This window comes from Haliotis rufescens, unplaced genomic scaffold (genome assembly GCF_023055435.1).
Source record: "Haliotis rufescens isolate VD_foot unplaced genomic scaffold, xgHalRufe1.0.p SCAF_6, whole genome shotgun sequence".
NCBI lineage: Eukaryota > Metazoa > Mollusca > Gastropoda > Lepetellida > Haliotidae > Haliotis > Haliotis rufescens.
Window position 1 is genome coordinate 6,555,060 of NW_025964334.1, and position 17,945 is coordinate 6,573,004.

The following is a 17,945-nucleotide window of genomic DNA, read 5'->3' on the forward strand; positions in this document are numbered from 1 at the left end:
CAGCCATTTTTTATGATTCGATATGTAGGCTTTCTATGTATTCATGCGCACGTTTTTTTGTGAAAAGGCTTCATATATTTAAAAGGGGTTTCCGTAGCAAAAAGGAAACCTCTTTTTAACAAATCAGAATCATCAGTGTCATCAGCATTCATCAGTGTCTGGTAGAATGTCATATAGCGTCCTCAGCGTTGGTTGATGACCGCCCCGACGTCCAGACATTATAGTCCACTGTCAGATAGCGTCCTCAGCGTGGCCGTTGGTTGATGACCGGCCCGACGTCCAGACATTATAGTCCACTGTCAGATAGCGTCCTCAGCGTGGCCGTTGATTGATGACCGACAGGACATCCAGGCATTGTCGTCTACTGTCAGTTTAGCGTTCTCAGCGGTGTTTATGTTTTGTACGATCAATATGAACGACCGAAATTTATTCTTCAACACCATATGTGATATTCTAGATGTAAATAATTTTGTTTGTTTGGAAGAAATATAATGATGATGCGACTCTTGCGTTTGTACTTGGTGGATGTTCAAAAGAATGCATTGCAGAATTAGAAAGTGATATGTGAGCAGAAGTAACAATTAATAATGTAAGTCACTTTATAAGGAGATACCTGCTAAAAACCTGTATGTTTATGAACATGTTTAAATACACCCCCAAATCATGTTAAACATGTTGCTTTCTTATCTCTGCATATTGATGTCTTCATTTAGTTGGGGGAAATAAAGAATAACTATCTATCTCCACAGTATAGCCGATATCACTTACTGTATAACTGATGCAACATTTTAGCTGATACAAGATACAGCCGATACAACAGTATAATCTATGCAACAATATAGCCGATACAGCTGTATAATCTATGCAACAATATAGCCGATACAACAATATAGCCGATACAACAATATAGCCGATACAGCAGTATAATCTATGCAACAATATAGCCGATACAACAATATAGCCGATACAGCAGTATAATCTATGCAACAATATAGCCGATACAACAATATAGCCGATACAGCAGTATAATCTATACAACAATATAGCCGATACAACAATATAGCCGATACAACAGTATAGCCGATACAGCATTATAATCTATGCAACAATATAGCCGATACAACAATTTAGCCGATACAGCAGTATAATCTATGCAACAATATAGCCGATACAACAATATAGCCGATACAGCAGTATAATCTATGCAACAATATAGCCGATACAACAATATAGCCGATACAGCAGTATAATCTATACAACAATATAGCCGATACAACAATATAGCCGATACAACAGTATAGCCGATACAGCATTATAATCTATGCAACAATATAGCCGATACAACAATTTAGCCGATACAGCAGTATAATCTATGCAACAATATAGCCGATACAACAATATAGCCGATACAGCGGTATAATCTATGCAACAATATAGCCGATACAACAATATAGCCGATACAACAATATAGCCGATACAACAGTATAGCCGATACAACAATATAGCTGATACAACAATATAGCCGATACAACAGTATAGCCGATACAACAATATAGCCGATACAACAGTATAGCCGATACAGCATTATAATCTATGCAACAATAAAGCCGATACAACAGTATAGCCGATACAGCATTATAATCTATGCAACAATATAGCCGATACAACATTATAGCCGACACAACAATAAAGCTGATACAACAGTATAGCCGATATAACAGTACAATCTATGCAACAATATAGCCGATACAACAGTATAGCCGATACACTGCTTGACTGACTGAGTTGGGTTTAACGCCGCATTTTACAATATCCCAGTTATATCGCGGCGTGTCAGTTTTATGTGGGAGGAAAGCCCGAAGTGATGCAGATCTCAGACCTTTATCACTTCGGTGAAACCAACGAGCACGGGTATGGTGCTGACAAACCTAGAAACATAATCGGCGCGAACCTGGATTCGAACCCACAATCATAGGTTTCTGGCGTGCCCAAGGGATGCAACTCTGCACAGCGAATCGCGGCGCCTTCGACGACTGGGCCACCCATGCCCCCCGATACAACAATATAGCCGATACAACAGTATAATTTATGCAACAGCATAGCCGATACAATGGGAAGCTGACACAACAGTATAGCCGATACAGCAGTGTAGTCCTTTGTCATATGGCGGACGTCCAGGCATTGCAGTCTACTGACAGATGACGTCCTCAGCGTGGTCATTAGGTGATGACCTCCCGGACGTCCAGGCATTGTAGTCTACTGTCAGATGACGTCCTCAGCGTGGTCGTTAGTGATGACCTCCCGGACGTCCAGGCATTGTAGTCTACTGTCAGATGACGTCCTCAGCGTGGTCGTTAGTGATGACCTCCCGGACGTCCAGGCATTGTAGCCTACTGACAGATGACGTCCTCAGCGTGGCCGTTAGTGATGACCTCCCGGACGTCCAGGCATTGTAGTCTACTGTCAGATGACGTCCTCAGCGTGGTCGTTAGTGATGACCTACCGGACGTCCAGGCATTGTAGTCTGCTGACAGATGACGTCCTCAGCGTGGTCATTAGGTGATGACCTACCGGACGTCCAGGCATTGTAGCCTACTGACAGATGACGTCCTCAGCGTGGTCGTTAGGTGATGACCTCCCGGACGTCCAGGCATCGTAGTCTACTGTCAGATGACGTCCTCAGCGTGGTCGTTAGTGATGACCTCCCAGACGTCTAGGCATTGTAGCCTACTGTCAGATGACGTCCTCAGCGTGGTCGTTAGTGATGACCTCCCGGACGTCTAGGCATTGTAGCCTACTGACAGATGACGTCCTCAGCGTGGCCGTTAGGTGATGACCTCCCAGACGTCCAGGCATTGTAGACTACTGTCAAAAAGCGTCCTCAGCGTGGCCGTTAGGGGATGACCTCCCAGACGTCCAGGCATTGTAGTCTACTGTCAAAAAGCGTCCTCAGCGTGGTCGTTAGTAATGACCTCCCAGACGTCTAGGCATTGTAGCCTACTGACAGATGACGTCCTCAGCGTGGCCGTTAGGTGATGACCTCCCGGACATCCAGGCATTGTAGCCTACTGACAGATGACGTCCTCAGCGTGGTCGTTAGGTGATGACCTCCCGGACGTCCAGGCATTGTAGTCGACTGACAGATGACGTCCTCAGCGTGGTCGTTAGTGATGACCTACTGGACGTCCAGACATTGTAGTCCACTGTCAGATAGCGTCTATACTATGGGCCCAGTTTCTACACATGAGAACTATGGCTACAGAACGAATGTATCACTTTTCACTACGAGTGGCAGGGGTTCATGTGTCCCAGCGTATCAGCACCTCAAACCAGGTGAGCTAAACTGTGGTGTAAACAATTACTTCTAGTTTCTTTTTAACACCAATGACCTTATGATTATGTCCGACAATTAACAAGAATGTTATTGGGAGATGTTATATTTCTCTTTTAATCATAATATATGATGTAATTTACAAGCTTTCTACCTCATCGAACAAAGTAGCAACTATTTCAAATGACAAAGATATTCAAACTAATTTAAGAAATTATATTTCTCTTTCTTCCTTGAAGAAATGTCCTCACGTTAATCATGAGATACTTAAACATGATGTGTTCAACACGTCAATGTCTGCGTAAACATTTCATGAACTAGCCTCGAGCGCCACGTGACACAAGAAGATCATGTACATTTCCATGCTTCCTGAATACCGCCATCCAGGTTGCTGTACGTCCTCTGTAGTTCCTGGCGTTGATGTCAACCATGTTCAGTGACAGGATGTACTTCACCACCTCCACCTGTCCTTTCCAACAGGCCAAGTGAAGGATGTTTTCACCTTTTGAATCCACGAGTGTCACATCAGCTCCTTTACTCACTAATAACTTCACCACTTCTCTATGCCTATTCCATGCTGCCCTCATCACTGCTGTCTGCTTCCTCCATCCTCTAGCATCGATGTTCACCAAGCCCTGTGACAGGACATACTTCACCACCTTCATTCTACCGGTCAAGCAGGCCAAGTGAAGGATGTTGTCACCTTTTGAATCCACGAGTGACACATCAGCTCCTTCACCCACGAGTAACTTCATCACTTCTCTGCGTCCAAAGTGTGCTGTCATCATCACTGGTGTCATCTTCTTCCATCCTCTACAGTTGATGTTCACCATGCCCTGTGAGAGGACAAACTTCACCACCTCCACCTGTCCATTCCAACAGGCCACGTGAAGGATGTTGCATGCGGCTCTGTCCATGACTGACAGATCAGCTCCTTTACTCATGAGTAAATCCACCACGTCTCTATGTCCCGTCGCTGATGCCCTCATCACAGGTGTCCAGCCATTGACCTTCCTGCAGTTAATGTCCGCCCGACCCTCTGACAAGATGCGTCGCACTGCTGATAGGTCCCCGTTATGGCAGGCATCAGAGAGTTCTGAGTCTGCTCCTGGCTTACACGGTGGTGGAGTCGATGTTGCTGTAACACAAGGTTTACTCTCAACATACTGGACAACATCTTCACACATCTTTCTAAGTGCTTTCTTAGATCAGTAAACCATGTGAAAGGTACAAGATGGAAGTACCAGGACATCATGTAATGGCGAGAAAGAGAGGAGTTTGCCAGATCATCGCCTTCAGAAAGTATCCCGTAGCTACAATATGTTACAATACCTGCATGTCCCCTACACTATCCCTCCCATGGTACGTAGAAACTAACATTCACACAAATACAGTTTTAATTCTCAAAATGGCTTGTTACGTTGTTAATCTAGTAGTAGTTTTAAAAGGATAACAAATTGAAGTACACAAGGTGGTATCTCACACCAATGTCCAGAGTTTTGATTCTCCACCCCAGCTCTAAGGTGATGAAACTGATAGATACAAGATTCAGCTTAGAACACACAATGCCATTTAGAATGTGGTCAAATGTAACAAATGTTATATTTTGGATAACACTTTCTTGGTAAAGTACAGATTCTCGTACTTTTTGGGGTTGAGTCCCGTCCAGCACACAAAGTCAGCGATCTAACCAACTCAGGCACCGAGGCTTCCACAAAAATGAAGGTCCGACAGCTGGTAGTCTAGATCACGTACTTTGTGTACCCCTCTGACAAGTATAAATTGGCACGTGATCTAGACTACCAGTTGTCGGACTTTCATTTTTGTGGAAGCGTCGGTGGCTGAGTGGGTTAGATCGCTGACTTTGTGTGCCGGCGATTAGGTGCCTCACTCTGGCAGTGTAGGTTCGAATCCCAGACGGGACTCAACCCCAAAAAAGTACGAGGATCTGTACTTTACTAAGAAAGTGTTATCCCAAATATGACATTTATTAAGATTAAGCTAAACGCCGTGCACTTCTCTGCATGAAACACTTACCTTTCACACACACGGCTTTTCCAGATCCAGATCGGGAAGTCACATCGCAGAATTTGGATGCACAGGGTTTAGTCGGGACCTTTAGACAGAAAAAAGAACCCTGTAAGCGAATGTTGTATGTCTTTAAATTTCTATCAATATTGACAGTACGGGTCGAAATATTGAAAACTTGTACCGTATGCCAAAAATGCTATATCATTCCTCCTGGAATAGCCATGAATTCTTCTTGGTTTACTCGTCAGTCTTTTGTACTCCTTGCATATTGTAGACTTATAGCCACTTAATCATTAAAGTGTTAAGTTAATCATTAAGGGATTACTTGTAAATTTATTATTATTATATCCTGCTCGCATATTTACCTTTATAGTGAATGAATGGAAGTCATATCACACCTGTGTTTGTTTGTTTGTTTGTTGTTTAACGACGCACTCAGCAATAGTACAGCTATATGACGGCGGTCTGTAAATAATTGATTCTGGACCAGACAATCCACTGATTGATATCATGGGCATCGATGCACGCAACTCGGATACGATGCCATGCATCAACCAAGTCAGCCAGCCTGACCACCCGCTCCCGTTAGTCGCATCTTACAGCAAGCATGGGTTGCTGAAGATCTATTCTACCCCGGATCTTCACGAGGAAGCACACGTGTGTTTTGGACGTCCTTACAGCTTTTGTTAAAAGATAAATGTTACAGATAACCTATAATCTCACTGACTTTGTTGGAACTCAGAGTACTTGCTTCTGTACGTTTAAGTAACATTCAATGTGGTATATGTGATTGTGTAATTGTGTGAATGGCGGGTGCTACCGGCAGGGCATGCCAAGCTTACCTTTGTCGCTAACACCTGTTGTCATCGCTGATTTTCAGTGGTCCATTCATATAATTTTCACAGCAATTTTGACCTTCACGCCAAAGTGTATTCTGTTTAGGCGAATAATCTAGACTGGTTATTTTTTTTGGCATTGGCATCTAGGTTTATCAACCCAAACTAGCTCCCACAGAAGATATGGCGTGGGTGAGATCAAAGGATATCTACATTGTAAATATCGCTGCAATTAAATTGCATCACAATGCTTTGCAGACCATTTTTGGTCACTGGTTACCACGACGTCATAATCAAATGGCATCACTAATGGCTCTGCTACTGAATGTGTTAGCAGTACTTTTTACTCTTAACACACTGCTTATTACTGTCCACAAACTGAAAAAAGTTTGAATAATGATGTTGGATGATAAATAAAATCTCACCCTCGTGTTTTTTATATATAAAAAATATCAACACTCGTTGATAAAAGTGGAAAAACTCCTCGGCAAGCATCAGTGTTCTTCCACTTTAGCAATTCGTATTGATATATTTGATATCAAAAGACACTCGGGTGAGATTCTTTATACGTTTAATTCTCCGAAAAATATATACACACATCTACTTGATATACAACATCAACGCCAGAGAATATTCAGTGTCTATTTGCTGCCGCAACAGATTCACATAACTTACATCTGGAAACTTCTTGGGATGAACACTCACTCCGCCCGTCTTCTCGTTCTTCTTTGGTTCATCACGTGCTGGAGCACACTCCAACGTTTCATTAATGTATTTGAAATTGGAACTGAAGCAGTTTTCAACACATTTAACTTGGCACAACTTCATGCCACTGTTCCTGATAATGACAGAACTGTACCTCATTTTGTCTGTTTTTTTTAAGTCCACATTTCTTGGCGCTGCATGTGGAAAGCCCAAACATCAAGTATACAATTGTTGTTAATGCCATCTGCAGACTGCAACAGTTACTTGAAAACAACGGCATCATCTTGAGGAGTACAGGATCGACTGACTGGTTAGACGACTATTGACACCAAAGTCCTGAGACTGCCACCAAATAAATAACGAATACAAGACGACTGTTCAGAGAGTACGACCAGGTTGACCGACGTCTGCGTTGAAGCAGTTGTTTTTGATACACCGCGTGACGTTTCACGTTCCTCGTCTTGAAGACTAAAGTCAGAGATCAATATAGCATGTTTAAAACATGGCTCACAGTTGCTGTCGAGTGAGCAAGAGGAATTGTACACCGCGCATGTACCTATGTGCAACACACCCTACTTAAGTCATTACATATTTGGCATACACACTACCTATATTTTAAATGTGAATACTGCAAATGTAATTCTTCTCTAATTTGTTGTGTATCTTTTATCAAAGACACTAAGTTTTGGGGTATGATAATCGATATGTAAGAAATACAATCTTAAATGTAGTATGTATATCAGACTATAATATCTCAATCTATAGTGTGTATATCAGACTATAACATCTCAATCTGTAGTGTGTATATCAGATAATAATGTATCAATCTATTGTGTGTATATCATACTATAACATCTCAATATGTAGTGCGTATATCATACTATAACATCTCAATCTGTAGTGTGTATATCATACTATAACATCTGAATCTGTAGTGTGTATATCAGACAATAACATCTGAATCTGTAGTGTGTATATCATACTATAACATCTCAATCTGTAGTGTGTATATCATACTATAATATCTCAATCTGTAGTGTGTATATCATACTGTAACATCTCAATATGTAGTGTGTATATCATACTATAACATCTCAATCTGTAGTGTGTATATCAGACAATAATGTATCAATCTATAGTGTGCATATCATGCTATAACATCTCAATCTGTAGTGTGTATATCATACAATAACATCTCAATCTGTAGTGTGTATATCATACCACAACATCTCAATCTATACTGCGTATAGCAGACTTTAACATTTCAATCTGTAGTGTGTATATCATACTATAACATCTCAAGCTGTAGTGTGTATATCATACTATAACATCTCAATCTGTAGTGTGTATATCATACCACAACATCTCAATCTGTAGTGTGTATATCATACCACATCATCTCAATCTATAGTGTGTATAGCAGACTATAACATCTCAATCTATAGTGTGTATAGCGACAAAAACATCTCAGTATGTAGTGTACATATCATACCGCAACATCTCAGTCTGTAGTGTGCACATCAGACCTCAACAACCTTTTAATATTGTGCATGTATCTCTGACTACAACTTTAGCAACATCTCAGTAAGATTATCAGACCATAGCAACATCTCAATATGTCGTGTGTATATCAGGCTATAACAACCTCTCATTCTGTAGTATGTGTATCAAACAATGACGGCATTTCAATAGTTATCTTGTACATGTAGTTTCAATCTAGCGACATATTATTCTGCAGTGTGTTTTCTTGGCTCTCTGAAAATCTAGTATGTAGCGTGTCTATCCGACTATCTAACAATTTATATCAGATATTATATCAATTTGTAGTATGTACATAGACATCTGACAACACCCTGCAATATGTATATTCATTTCTGGGAGCATTCTGTACTGATTGATAGTTACTTACTACAGACTGACATGCTGTCATAGTCTAATATACCTTCTGCAGAATGAGAGGTTGGCCGTTCGTCAGATATAAAAACTACAGATATAAATGTTCTTATCAAAATATCTAAATGATGCATCCGACCATTTGACGGAAAGTGTTATGTCACGTTTAGAAATTCTGAACATTCGAAAAGGAAATTCTTAAAATACCTCATTAAAACTTGAAGGGATTTTCAACTTCGAACAATTTCGTAGCAAGGTAAACTCACGCAACATCAGAATAAATTGATCGGGGAACATTACTGTAGCTAACTGCGCCATGAAGCAAAGGAAGTGTGTGTATTCCTCATATCTTCGTATACTTCATGAGTCTCAGTTGAAAGACAATGTGCAGTTAAAATAGGTTTCTAAAGTGGTCTGCAAAACTAACATAAACTGATCAGAATGAAAACCTTTTTTTGTTTTAACCTAGCTTTATTCATTGTAGATGTCGGGGGCATAAACTATCTTCGATCACAATGAGTTGAAATAATTAATTGATTATAGTAAACCGAACATATTATTGTTGCAATACGGCCCTCTCATCAATCAGAACACTTTACACAAGAAAGGAATATAAAAATCTTTCAAACCATTTCGTGAAAGTCACTCTTTTCATGCAAGACACGTTTACCCTTTTGGGGGAACACCTGGTGTCATCACTGATTTTCAGTGGTCCATTCATATAATTTTCAAAGCTTTTTTGCCCTTACGCCAAATGGAATCTGTTTCGGCGGATAATCTAGACTGGTTACTCTCTTGCATTGACAATTTATATTTAATTGATGGCGCAAGATTTCACAACAAAAGAACTTTCAGCTCACCCGGAGTGTAACTGGTAAGCAACAGCCTCGATGGGTGTTCAGTACATTTTAGACAAAAAGTATATTTGTTTCCATGAAGATACCAACATGTCAAGATTCCAAGACAATAGAAGTAAATTACAAACAAATAGAATATCAAAGCCAGGAAAGCACATCTTCCAGAGGCAAGGGAGTTAACTGACTATAAATGTCCTGTTTCCACCCTTACCTAGTCTGTCATACAGACCCTGATAAAATTATCCGATACAGCCAATGCAAGTCTATAATGTTTGGCTAGATTACTGCAGTATCTGAAAATAAAGAGAGTCTCTGGGCTCCTTTTTATTATATTTTTATTAATTTTATTTAACAACTGTTTTTTTCGGTAAGATATGTTCATTTCAGAGACTATATGTTAGTCTAACCGTTCTCAAAATAGGCTGGGATTTCATGGCTCAATCGTGGCGCCACCAGTGGGAGTTCCGAGTTCTGTCCCTCCTATCCTAGCACTTGCATTACTTCAAACAACATGGCGACGCCCAGTTTAGACGATCTGATTGATAATCAAGACCTTTATTGTAATAAAATGGGTTTTACCTTGCGAAGTTAGTCATATCACTTGAGCAGCTTAAATAAGAAGATTATAAGATTTGGAAAACATCTGTTGACGCCAGGTTGACTGTACACATGCCCTGCAAATCCTGCAATCGACCGAAATGGACGGCAGTCGCCATGTTGTTTGTGAACCCAATGTTGATTTCGTTCCTCGATTTGGATTGGACCATGTAGACTCGTTAGTACAGCCAACATATAACTCCATAATACCAGCCTAGTTTGGCAAGAGTGGAAACTGGACTTTTACAGTAATCTAACTCTTTTGGCCAAATCATACATTCTCAACCTCAAGAGTTGGCCTTTAATGTCATAAATTACATTGAGAAAGAAGGTACAAATAAATCTCAAGTATTGTCAAAAGCTAGCATTATTGCTTGGGGGTAACAAAAAGTATTCCATTTTTACAGCAAATGCATTCCCTTCATTTGTCACGATACTTTTTTAATATTTGTTACCTATGCAAGATATGCCGAGACCTGACATGTACATATCCACCATAGCACTTGTCGCGGGGTTGACACATAGTCACATGGTTTAATCATATTGTCACAACTCAAGTTATCCTTGCTTACCAATTGGTTCTACAATTTAAGTTATAATAAAATAGCCTTTTGATGTGAATATAATGTTGATTTTTGATTGGTAAAATGTCAAATATTTTACAGGAAAATTCATTTACGTGAGTGGAGCCTGCAATCTCACATATCGTGTTAGGTTTTGTAACCTTCGGGTTTTTTTCACTTAGCCGTCCTGGCAGGTGAGAAAAGGTTGTTCAATTTTTCATGTTATGACTTCAATTATATCCATTCTGCACGTGTGTTTTCTCTCGCACGCTTTGATCGAATTCCTTTAATACCGCGGCACAGAATCATTTTTCACAGAGGAACCTCTATGTTTCCTTATTTTCTTCTTATATTTCTTGCTTTTAGACAATTCATAAGTTAAAAAATAAAACACTCTTCTAAGGTTTTATCCTTTACGTACCGACTCGATCTGTGTCTAGGCTGACAGTGGCAGTCAACAGCCATCAATAAATATAGCTAAGTATCGATTTGACACGTCTCTACAACCATCTTTTAATGATCGGCCAACTAAACAATGATGATGAACACAATCGTCACAGGTTTAATTACGGCTTCGAATGTCTCGCCCGTCGGCCATTTTGACGTCTTGTACTTGATGTAAATGTGTTACGACGAGCTGTCATTGAGACTCACTTAATGGGGTAGTTCGTTCTCATCTAGTGGTGATACTATTTGACTATATGTGCTGTAATTAAACTACAAAAGATGTCACTATGGAAAAATGTCATCATAAATACGCTCATGTCACCTCTCTGTTTGAGGAACTACTTCAATCAGCGATACAGTTGCTGGTCGTATGGCTATCAGTGTAAACATGAAGTCACGCGTACAAAATAAATTTGTGTATAGATCTACATCCTTTGTGGTAAAAAGAGTGATATAAAAAGTCATAAGAATTGACTTTTACTTTATGTGAGTTCATTGGAGTATGAGAGCTACGGCGTTCATTTGGCCCTCACTCTGTGAAGGTTCACACACCAATGAACTCATAAAAGTGAAAATCAATTCAGTGAATGATGTAACCTGGATTATCGATGGATGATAGGAAGCATGTGTTAACTGAATAAGTTACTCCACGAACGTGTGCACTTTGTGAATGATGGGAAGCATGTGTTAACTGAATAAGTTACTCCACGAACGTGTGCACATTGTGAATAATGGGAAGCATGTGTTAACTGAATATGTTACTCGACGAACGTGTGGATTATGTGAATAATGGGAAGCATGTGTTAACTGAATAAGTTACTCCACGAACGTGTGCACTTTGTGAATAATGGGAAGTATGTGTTAACTGAATAAGTTACTCCACGAACGTGTGCACTATGTGAATAATGGGAAGCATGTGTTAACTGAATAAGTTACTCCACGAACGTGTGCACTTTGTGAATAATGGGAAGCATGTGTTAACTGAATAAGTTACTCCACGAACGTGTGCACTTTGTGAATAATGGGAAGCATGTGTTAACTGAATAAGTTACTCCACGAACGTGTGCACTATGTGAATATTTGGAAGCATGTGTTAACTGAATAAGTTACTTCACGAACGTGTGCACTTTGTGAATAATGGGAAGCATGTGTTAACTGAATAAGTTACTCCACGAAGTGTGCACTATGTGAATATTTGGAAGCATGTGTTAACTGAATAAGTTACTCCACGAACGTGTGCACTATGTGAATAATGGGAAGCATGTGTTAACTGAATAAGTTACTTCACGAACGTGTGCACTTTGTGAATAATGGGAAGTATGTGTTAACTGAATAAGTTACTCCACGAACGTGTGCACTATGTGAATAATGGGAAGCATGTGTTAACTGAATAAGTTACTCCACGAACGTGTGCACTATGTGAATAATGGGAAGCATGTGTTAACTGAATAAGTTACTCCACGAACGTGTGCACTATGTGAATATTTGGAAGCATGTGTTAACTGAATAAGTTACTTCACGAACGTGTGCACTTTGTGATAATGGGAAGCATGTGTTAACTGAATAAGTTACTCCACGAACGTGTGCACTTTGTGAATAATGGGAAGTATGTGTTAACTGAGTAAGTTACTCCACGAACGTGTGCACTTTGTGAATAATGGGAAGCATGTGTTAACTGAAAAAGTTACTCCACGAACGTGTGCACTTTGTGAATAATGGGAAGCATGTGTTAACTGAATAAGTTACTCCACGAACGTGTGCACTTTGTGAATAATGGGAAGCATGTGTTAACAGAATAAGTTACTCCACGAACGTGTGCACTTTGTGAATAATGGGGACAAGTGAATATACCAGGTGTACGCGGAAAAGTGAACGTATCCTGCCCAACCGGTGTTATCTGTCAGAAACACATGCAAAGGCAAGTCAATTGTTCACCTGTAAAATAGTGAATCGTATCGGACATCCTTTTTGTAACAGATGCATCTGATTTGAAATGTCCTCAAAATGTCTGCCATAAAACCTTTTGAAAGCTTGGCTTTGTCGTTGAATGTTGTTACCTTGACCAAAAGTCGTAAGATGCTCATTAAAATCTTGATAGAAAGAGCAGGTTTGATGCTACCTTAAAAGTGTAATGTAAACACCATAGGCTGGAGCTGCTGGAATATTGCTAGACATGAAGGGAAAGTTAACTATTGGAAAGTTGAAGTCATCTCTCTTGCCATACAGTCTTGTGGAGAGTGTTTTGTCATTGAGTCTTCATGCATACATCACAATATAGTGAGTGAGTGAGTGAGTTGGGTTTAACGCCGCTTTTAACATTATTCCAGTTATATCACTGCGTATCAGCTTAATGTGGGAGGAAAGCCCGAAGTGATGCAACTCTGCACAGCGAATCGCGGCGCCTTAGACGACTGGGCCACCCGTGCCCCCCACATCACAATATAGAACAGACGAGGCGGTCTAACTGGTCTCCTTTATTTCTGGTTCAGGTGGGTAAATCAGTGGAAGGGAATTGGCTATTTGATTGAACAATATCAGATATAACGGAAGCTTAAGTTAAACTTCTTGGCCAAATTCATTTGTTTCGACTTTGCCAATCCGAGCAGAAATTCCGATTCATGTGGATAAAGAAACTAAAGATAGTTTATACTAAATGTATAATTATATTAAAAGCTACACATATCCCCATCCATAATTAATTGAACGATTCCTACCAGATCATTGCATGTGCTCACAAGCCACTATCAAATAGTGATGCTATCCTGCCCCACCGGCGGCACCCGTCCAAAACACATGCAAACAGAAATATTAGAATATGTCGTTACAAGTGAGCAATCGGCGTTAGCGAAAATGACGAAGTTGAGATTCATATATTGTATTTTCAGAAAATATCGTCACAAGTGAGCAACCTTTGAAAGCCGGAATGAAGAACTGCATCTGAAAAAGGCGTTCATGTTTAAGGTCTCCTTAATATTTCATATCCAGAACAGTTTGGGTCATATCGCCGATGAAATGAGTGAGTGAGTGAGTGAGTGAGTGAGTGAGTGAGTGGGTGGGTGGGTGGGTGGGTGGGTGAGTGAGTGAGTGAGTGAGTGAGTGAGTGAGTGAGTGAATCGCGGCGTTTTAAACGATGGGACTCCCAAATACCTGGAAAAAAGACAATGTATCTGCTCCACCCTACACGGGATCAACAATAATTGTGGCCAGTGTGTAACTGAGTCTCGACCGCCAGGGCGCCATGACACGTCATCATCAATCAGAGAAGGCAAACACTGTGAGCGTACACACAGTCAGACAAGATAAAACATATTTGCTGTCAACTTAACCCATAACTGTTTATTTTTTTTGTAATAAAGAGCATGTTGCAGTGTCTGCAAATACGATCACAGTACGTGTTGTTGCCGTTGATTAAGATAACAACGTTTAAACAACCCACTGCTTTCATTTTATGGTGTCATGCGAATGACACTTGCAAAGAGACTCCAAGTAAGGACCAACATAGTTTTTTAATTATTTAGATATATCATGTTTACAGAAAACTATTTTGCAGTGACACTAAAAACAGAAACATACAACATTGTTGCCATAAAGAGGTGCCAGTGGATTATCAAAAATGCTACGTTGCAACTTAAAATATGGAACTATTCTCATTATAATGGCCTCTGAGTGAAGGTATCACTGTTGGTTATACTACCTCTAGACTAACATCTAGTCTCTGAAATGAACATATCGTACAGAAAAAACAGTTGTTCAGTTATCTTAATAAAAAATATAATAAAAGGGAGCCCAGTGACTCTCTTCATTTTCATGCAGTAATCTAAACTTGCCAAACATTATAGACTTGCATGGGCTGTATTTGATATATATTTGTATCAGGGTCTGTAAGACAGACTATACTACCTCATTTATAGCCTTGTGCTGATAAGACTCCCCTCCATCTGTAACCATCCAGGTTGTGGCTATCTGCACGAGTGCTGGACACCTCACTCAGAACACCTGCCTCAGGCAACCTCAGAAATATTGCCAAATTGTGAAGGCTGGCTTGTTTGTTTGTTGTTTAACGCTGCAGTCAGCAATACTCAACCTATTTAACGGCGGTCTGTAAATAATCGAGTCTGGACCAGACAATCCAGTGATTGACATCATGAGCATCGATCTACGCAACCAAGTCAGCGAGTCTGACCACCTGATCCTGTTAATCGCCTCTTACGACAAGTATAGTCTCCTCTTAAGACAAGCATGAGTTGCTAAAGGCCAGTTCTAACCCGGATCTTCACGGGGTACAAATTGTGAAGTTCTAAGCAGACTTTTTTTTTTCATGCACTTCTTTGGGCTAAGTAACAGACCACCTGTTGACTTGTATTGACAGGTATTAAGAAGTTTATGAATCAATAACAAATTGAAAGAATGGCGGTTATTTTCTGAAAATATCAGATTGTTTACATTGCGAGGACCGTCTCCATGCTCTAGAGGATAGAGCGTGTGCCCGGAAACGGAAGGTCGGGGGTTGTATCCAAAAGACATTTAAAGATGGTACTTGTTTTTACCCTGCCTGGCGCTGGGTATTAAGGGGCTAAAACAAAGACCGGTTGGTTCGTAGGCTTGGAGTCAGTATACTGTGTCTGAGTGGGGCATTAATGTTACACTGCGGCATGGTATCTCATTAGGCTAGCACTATAAATCGACATCAGTCCGGACTAGTACAAGCAGCCACGCACACACGTACATGCACGTCGCTATATTAGTGCAATAATATCAAGAATATTTGTTGGAGATATTTGTCCTCAAGATGTCTACCATAAATCTTTTTACAAGCTTGGCTGAGGTCCTGAATGTTTGAAACCTTGATCAAACGCCATCTGACCAAAATTCGTTAAGAGCTCTTTGAAATCTTGGCAGAGAGCTCACGCTCGATGGTACTCCAGACATTGGGAAATGTAAACTCCACAGGCTGGAGCTGTTTGAATAAAGGGAATGTTAACTATTGGAAAGACGCAAATAATCCAGCAAATCATATATCTGAATATCTGAATATTTTTACTATAGCCTTTTAGGGTCATTTGTTTTTTCGTTTTTGCTTGAAATGTCAAGATACTAAGTTGAAATTTCAGGCACTGAGTTGAAATTTCAAGATACTAAGTTAAAATTTCAAGATACTAACTAACTAAATATAAACAAATGGCCCTAAATTGCTTCCGTATATTTCTGAGAAGCGTTACTTTCTGTTTTAACAATTGACAACATCCATTAAACATTTTGAACTCCTTTCTTGGAGTATTGATTATTTACAGGTCTCCGTCTTATTATTGTGACGTGCGGCGTTAAGCAACAAGCGCACTCACGCGCACTCACGCGCACGCTCGCACGCGCATGCAAACACACACATGACGTCTTTGGCTGCAATGGTGTTGGCGTAAGAGTGGTGCATTTGGATTTTGAAAAATGGAGAAATGGTGTGAAACACTTTTGTTTCTGAATATATTGCCTAAATTAATTAAATCCATGCCCTCTTTGGCAAATTTCTACTGTATGAACACCTTAATCGTGTCACCAGTTGAATCATCATCTCAATTTGTGAAAGTTTCCATTTAAATAATCTTATTTTGAAGCCGCCGCACTTCCTTGTGCGTAAGAGAAAATAGCTCAGAGAGGATTTCGAGGATACCATGTCGTTTTTCTTGAAGACTTGGAAATCGTCGAATTTTATTCGAAAAGTTTTTTGTTTGAGGGCGCACTCAACAACATTCCGACCATATGGCGGCCGCCTGTGGTAATCGAGTCTGTTCCAGACAATCCAGTGATTGACATGAGCAGAGATCCATTCAACTGGGAAACGAGCCTGACCATTTAGGTGCTTCTTACGACATGCATATGTTTCTGGGGACCTAAATCTTACCCGTAATTCCCACGGGGAGACAAGCAGAGGCTGTTGGGGACCTATAATCTTACCCGGAATCCCCACGGGGAGACAAGCAGAGGTTGCTGGGGACCTATAATCTTACCCGGAATTCCCACGGGGAGACAAGCAGAGGTTGCTGGGGACCTATAATCTTACCCGGAATCCCCACGGGGAGACAAGCAGAGGCTGCTGGTAACCTATAATCTTACCCGGAATTCCCACGGGGAGACAAGCAGAGGTTGCTGGTAACCTATAATCTTACCCGGAATTCCCACGGGGAGACAAGCAGAGGCTGCTGGTAACCTATAATCTTACCCGGAATTCCCACGGGGAGACGAGCAGAGGCTGCTGGTAACCTATAATCTTACCCGGAATCTCCACGGGGGAGACAAGCAGTGGTTGCTTGTTACCTATAATCTTAAACGTAATTCCTACGGGGAGGTAAGCAGAGGCTTAATCTGGGAATTACCACGGGGAGACGAGCATTGGCTGCTTGTTACCTATAATCTTACCCGGAATCCCGACGGGGAGACAAGCAGAGGCTGCTTGTAACCTATAATCTTATCCGGAATCCCCACGGGGAGACAAGCATTGGCTAATGGGGACCTATAATCTGAACCGGACTCCCCACGAGTTTACAATAGTGTTTGGTTTGCTCCTCTTCCTCTGGCCTGACTTCGGCTTCTTCACGATGATGATCAGTAAATAATTAACAACAGGCTTATTGAAATAATATATATTTCAGCATCACAGGTTGAGAAATACAAGATTGCTGTTCTTCCAACC

General features: G+C 40.6%; 1 protein-coding gene across 1 annotated transcript; it reads right to left on the reverse strand.

The window, feature by feature from the left end:
- Nucleotides 1–3,648: 3,648 nt before the first annotated feature.
- Nucleotides 3,649–6,229, reverse strand: LOC124148768 (ankyrin repeat and sterile alpha motif domain-containing protein 1B-like). The gene is made up of 2 exons (XM_048385901.1): nucleotides 6,205–6,229; nucleotides 3,649–4,469 (listed from the first exon to the last, which is right to left on the reverse strand). Exons 1-2 carry the CDS (start codon nucleotides 6,227–6,229, stop codon nucleotides 3,649–3,651), a joined length of 846 nt encoding a protein of 281 aa, XP_048241858.1.
- Nucleotides 6,230–17,945: the final 11,716 nt, after the last annotated feature.

Bases quoted from the DNA above. Each gene is read 5' to 3' on its own strand.
- LOC124148768 (XM_048385901.1), bottom strand. From the start codon at position 6,229: ATGACAACAGGTGTTAGCGACAAAG. The intron at 4,470-6,204 runs GTAAGCTTGGCA...CTTGTGTTACAG, and splicing joins AACAGGTGTTAGCGACAAAG to CAACATCGACTCCACCACCG.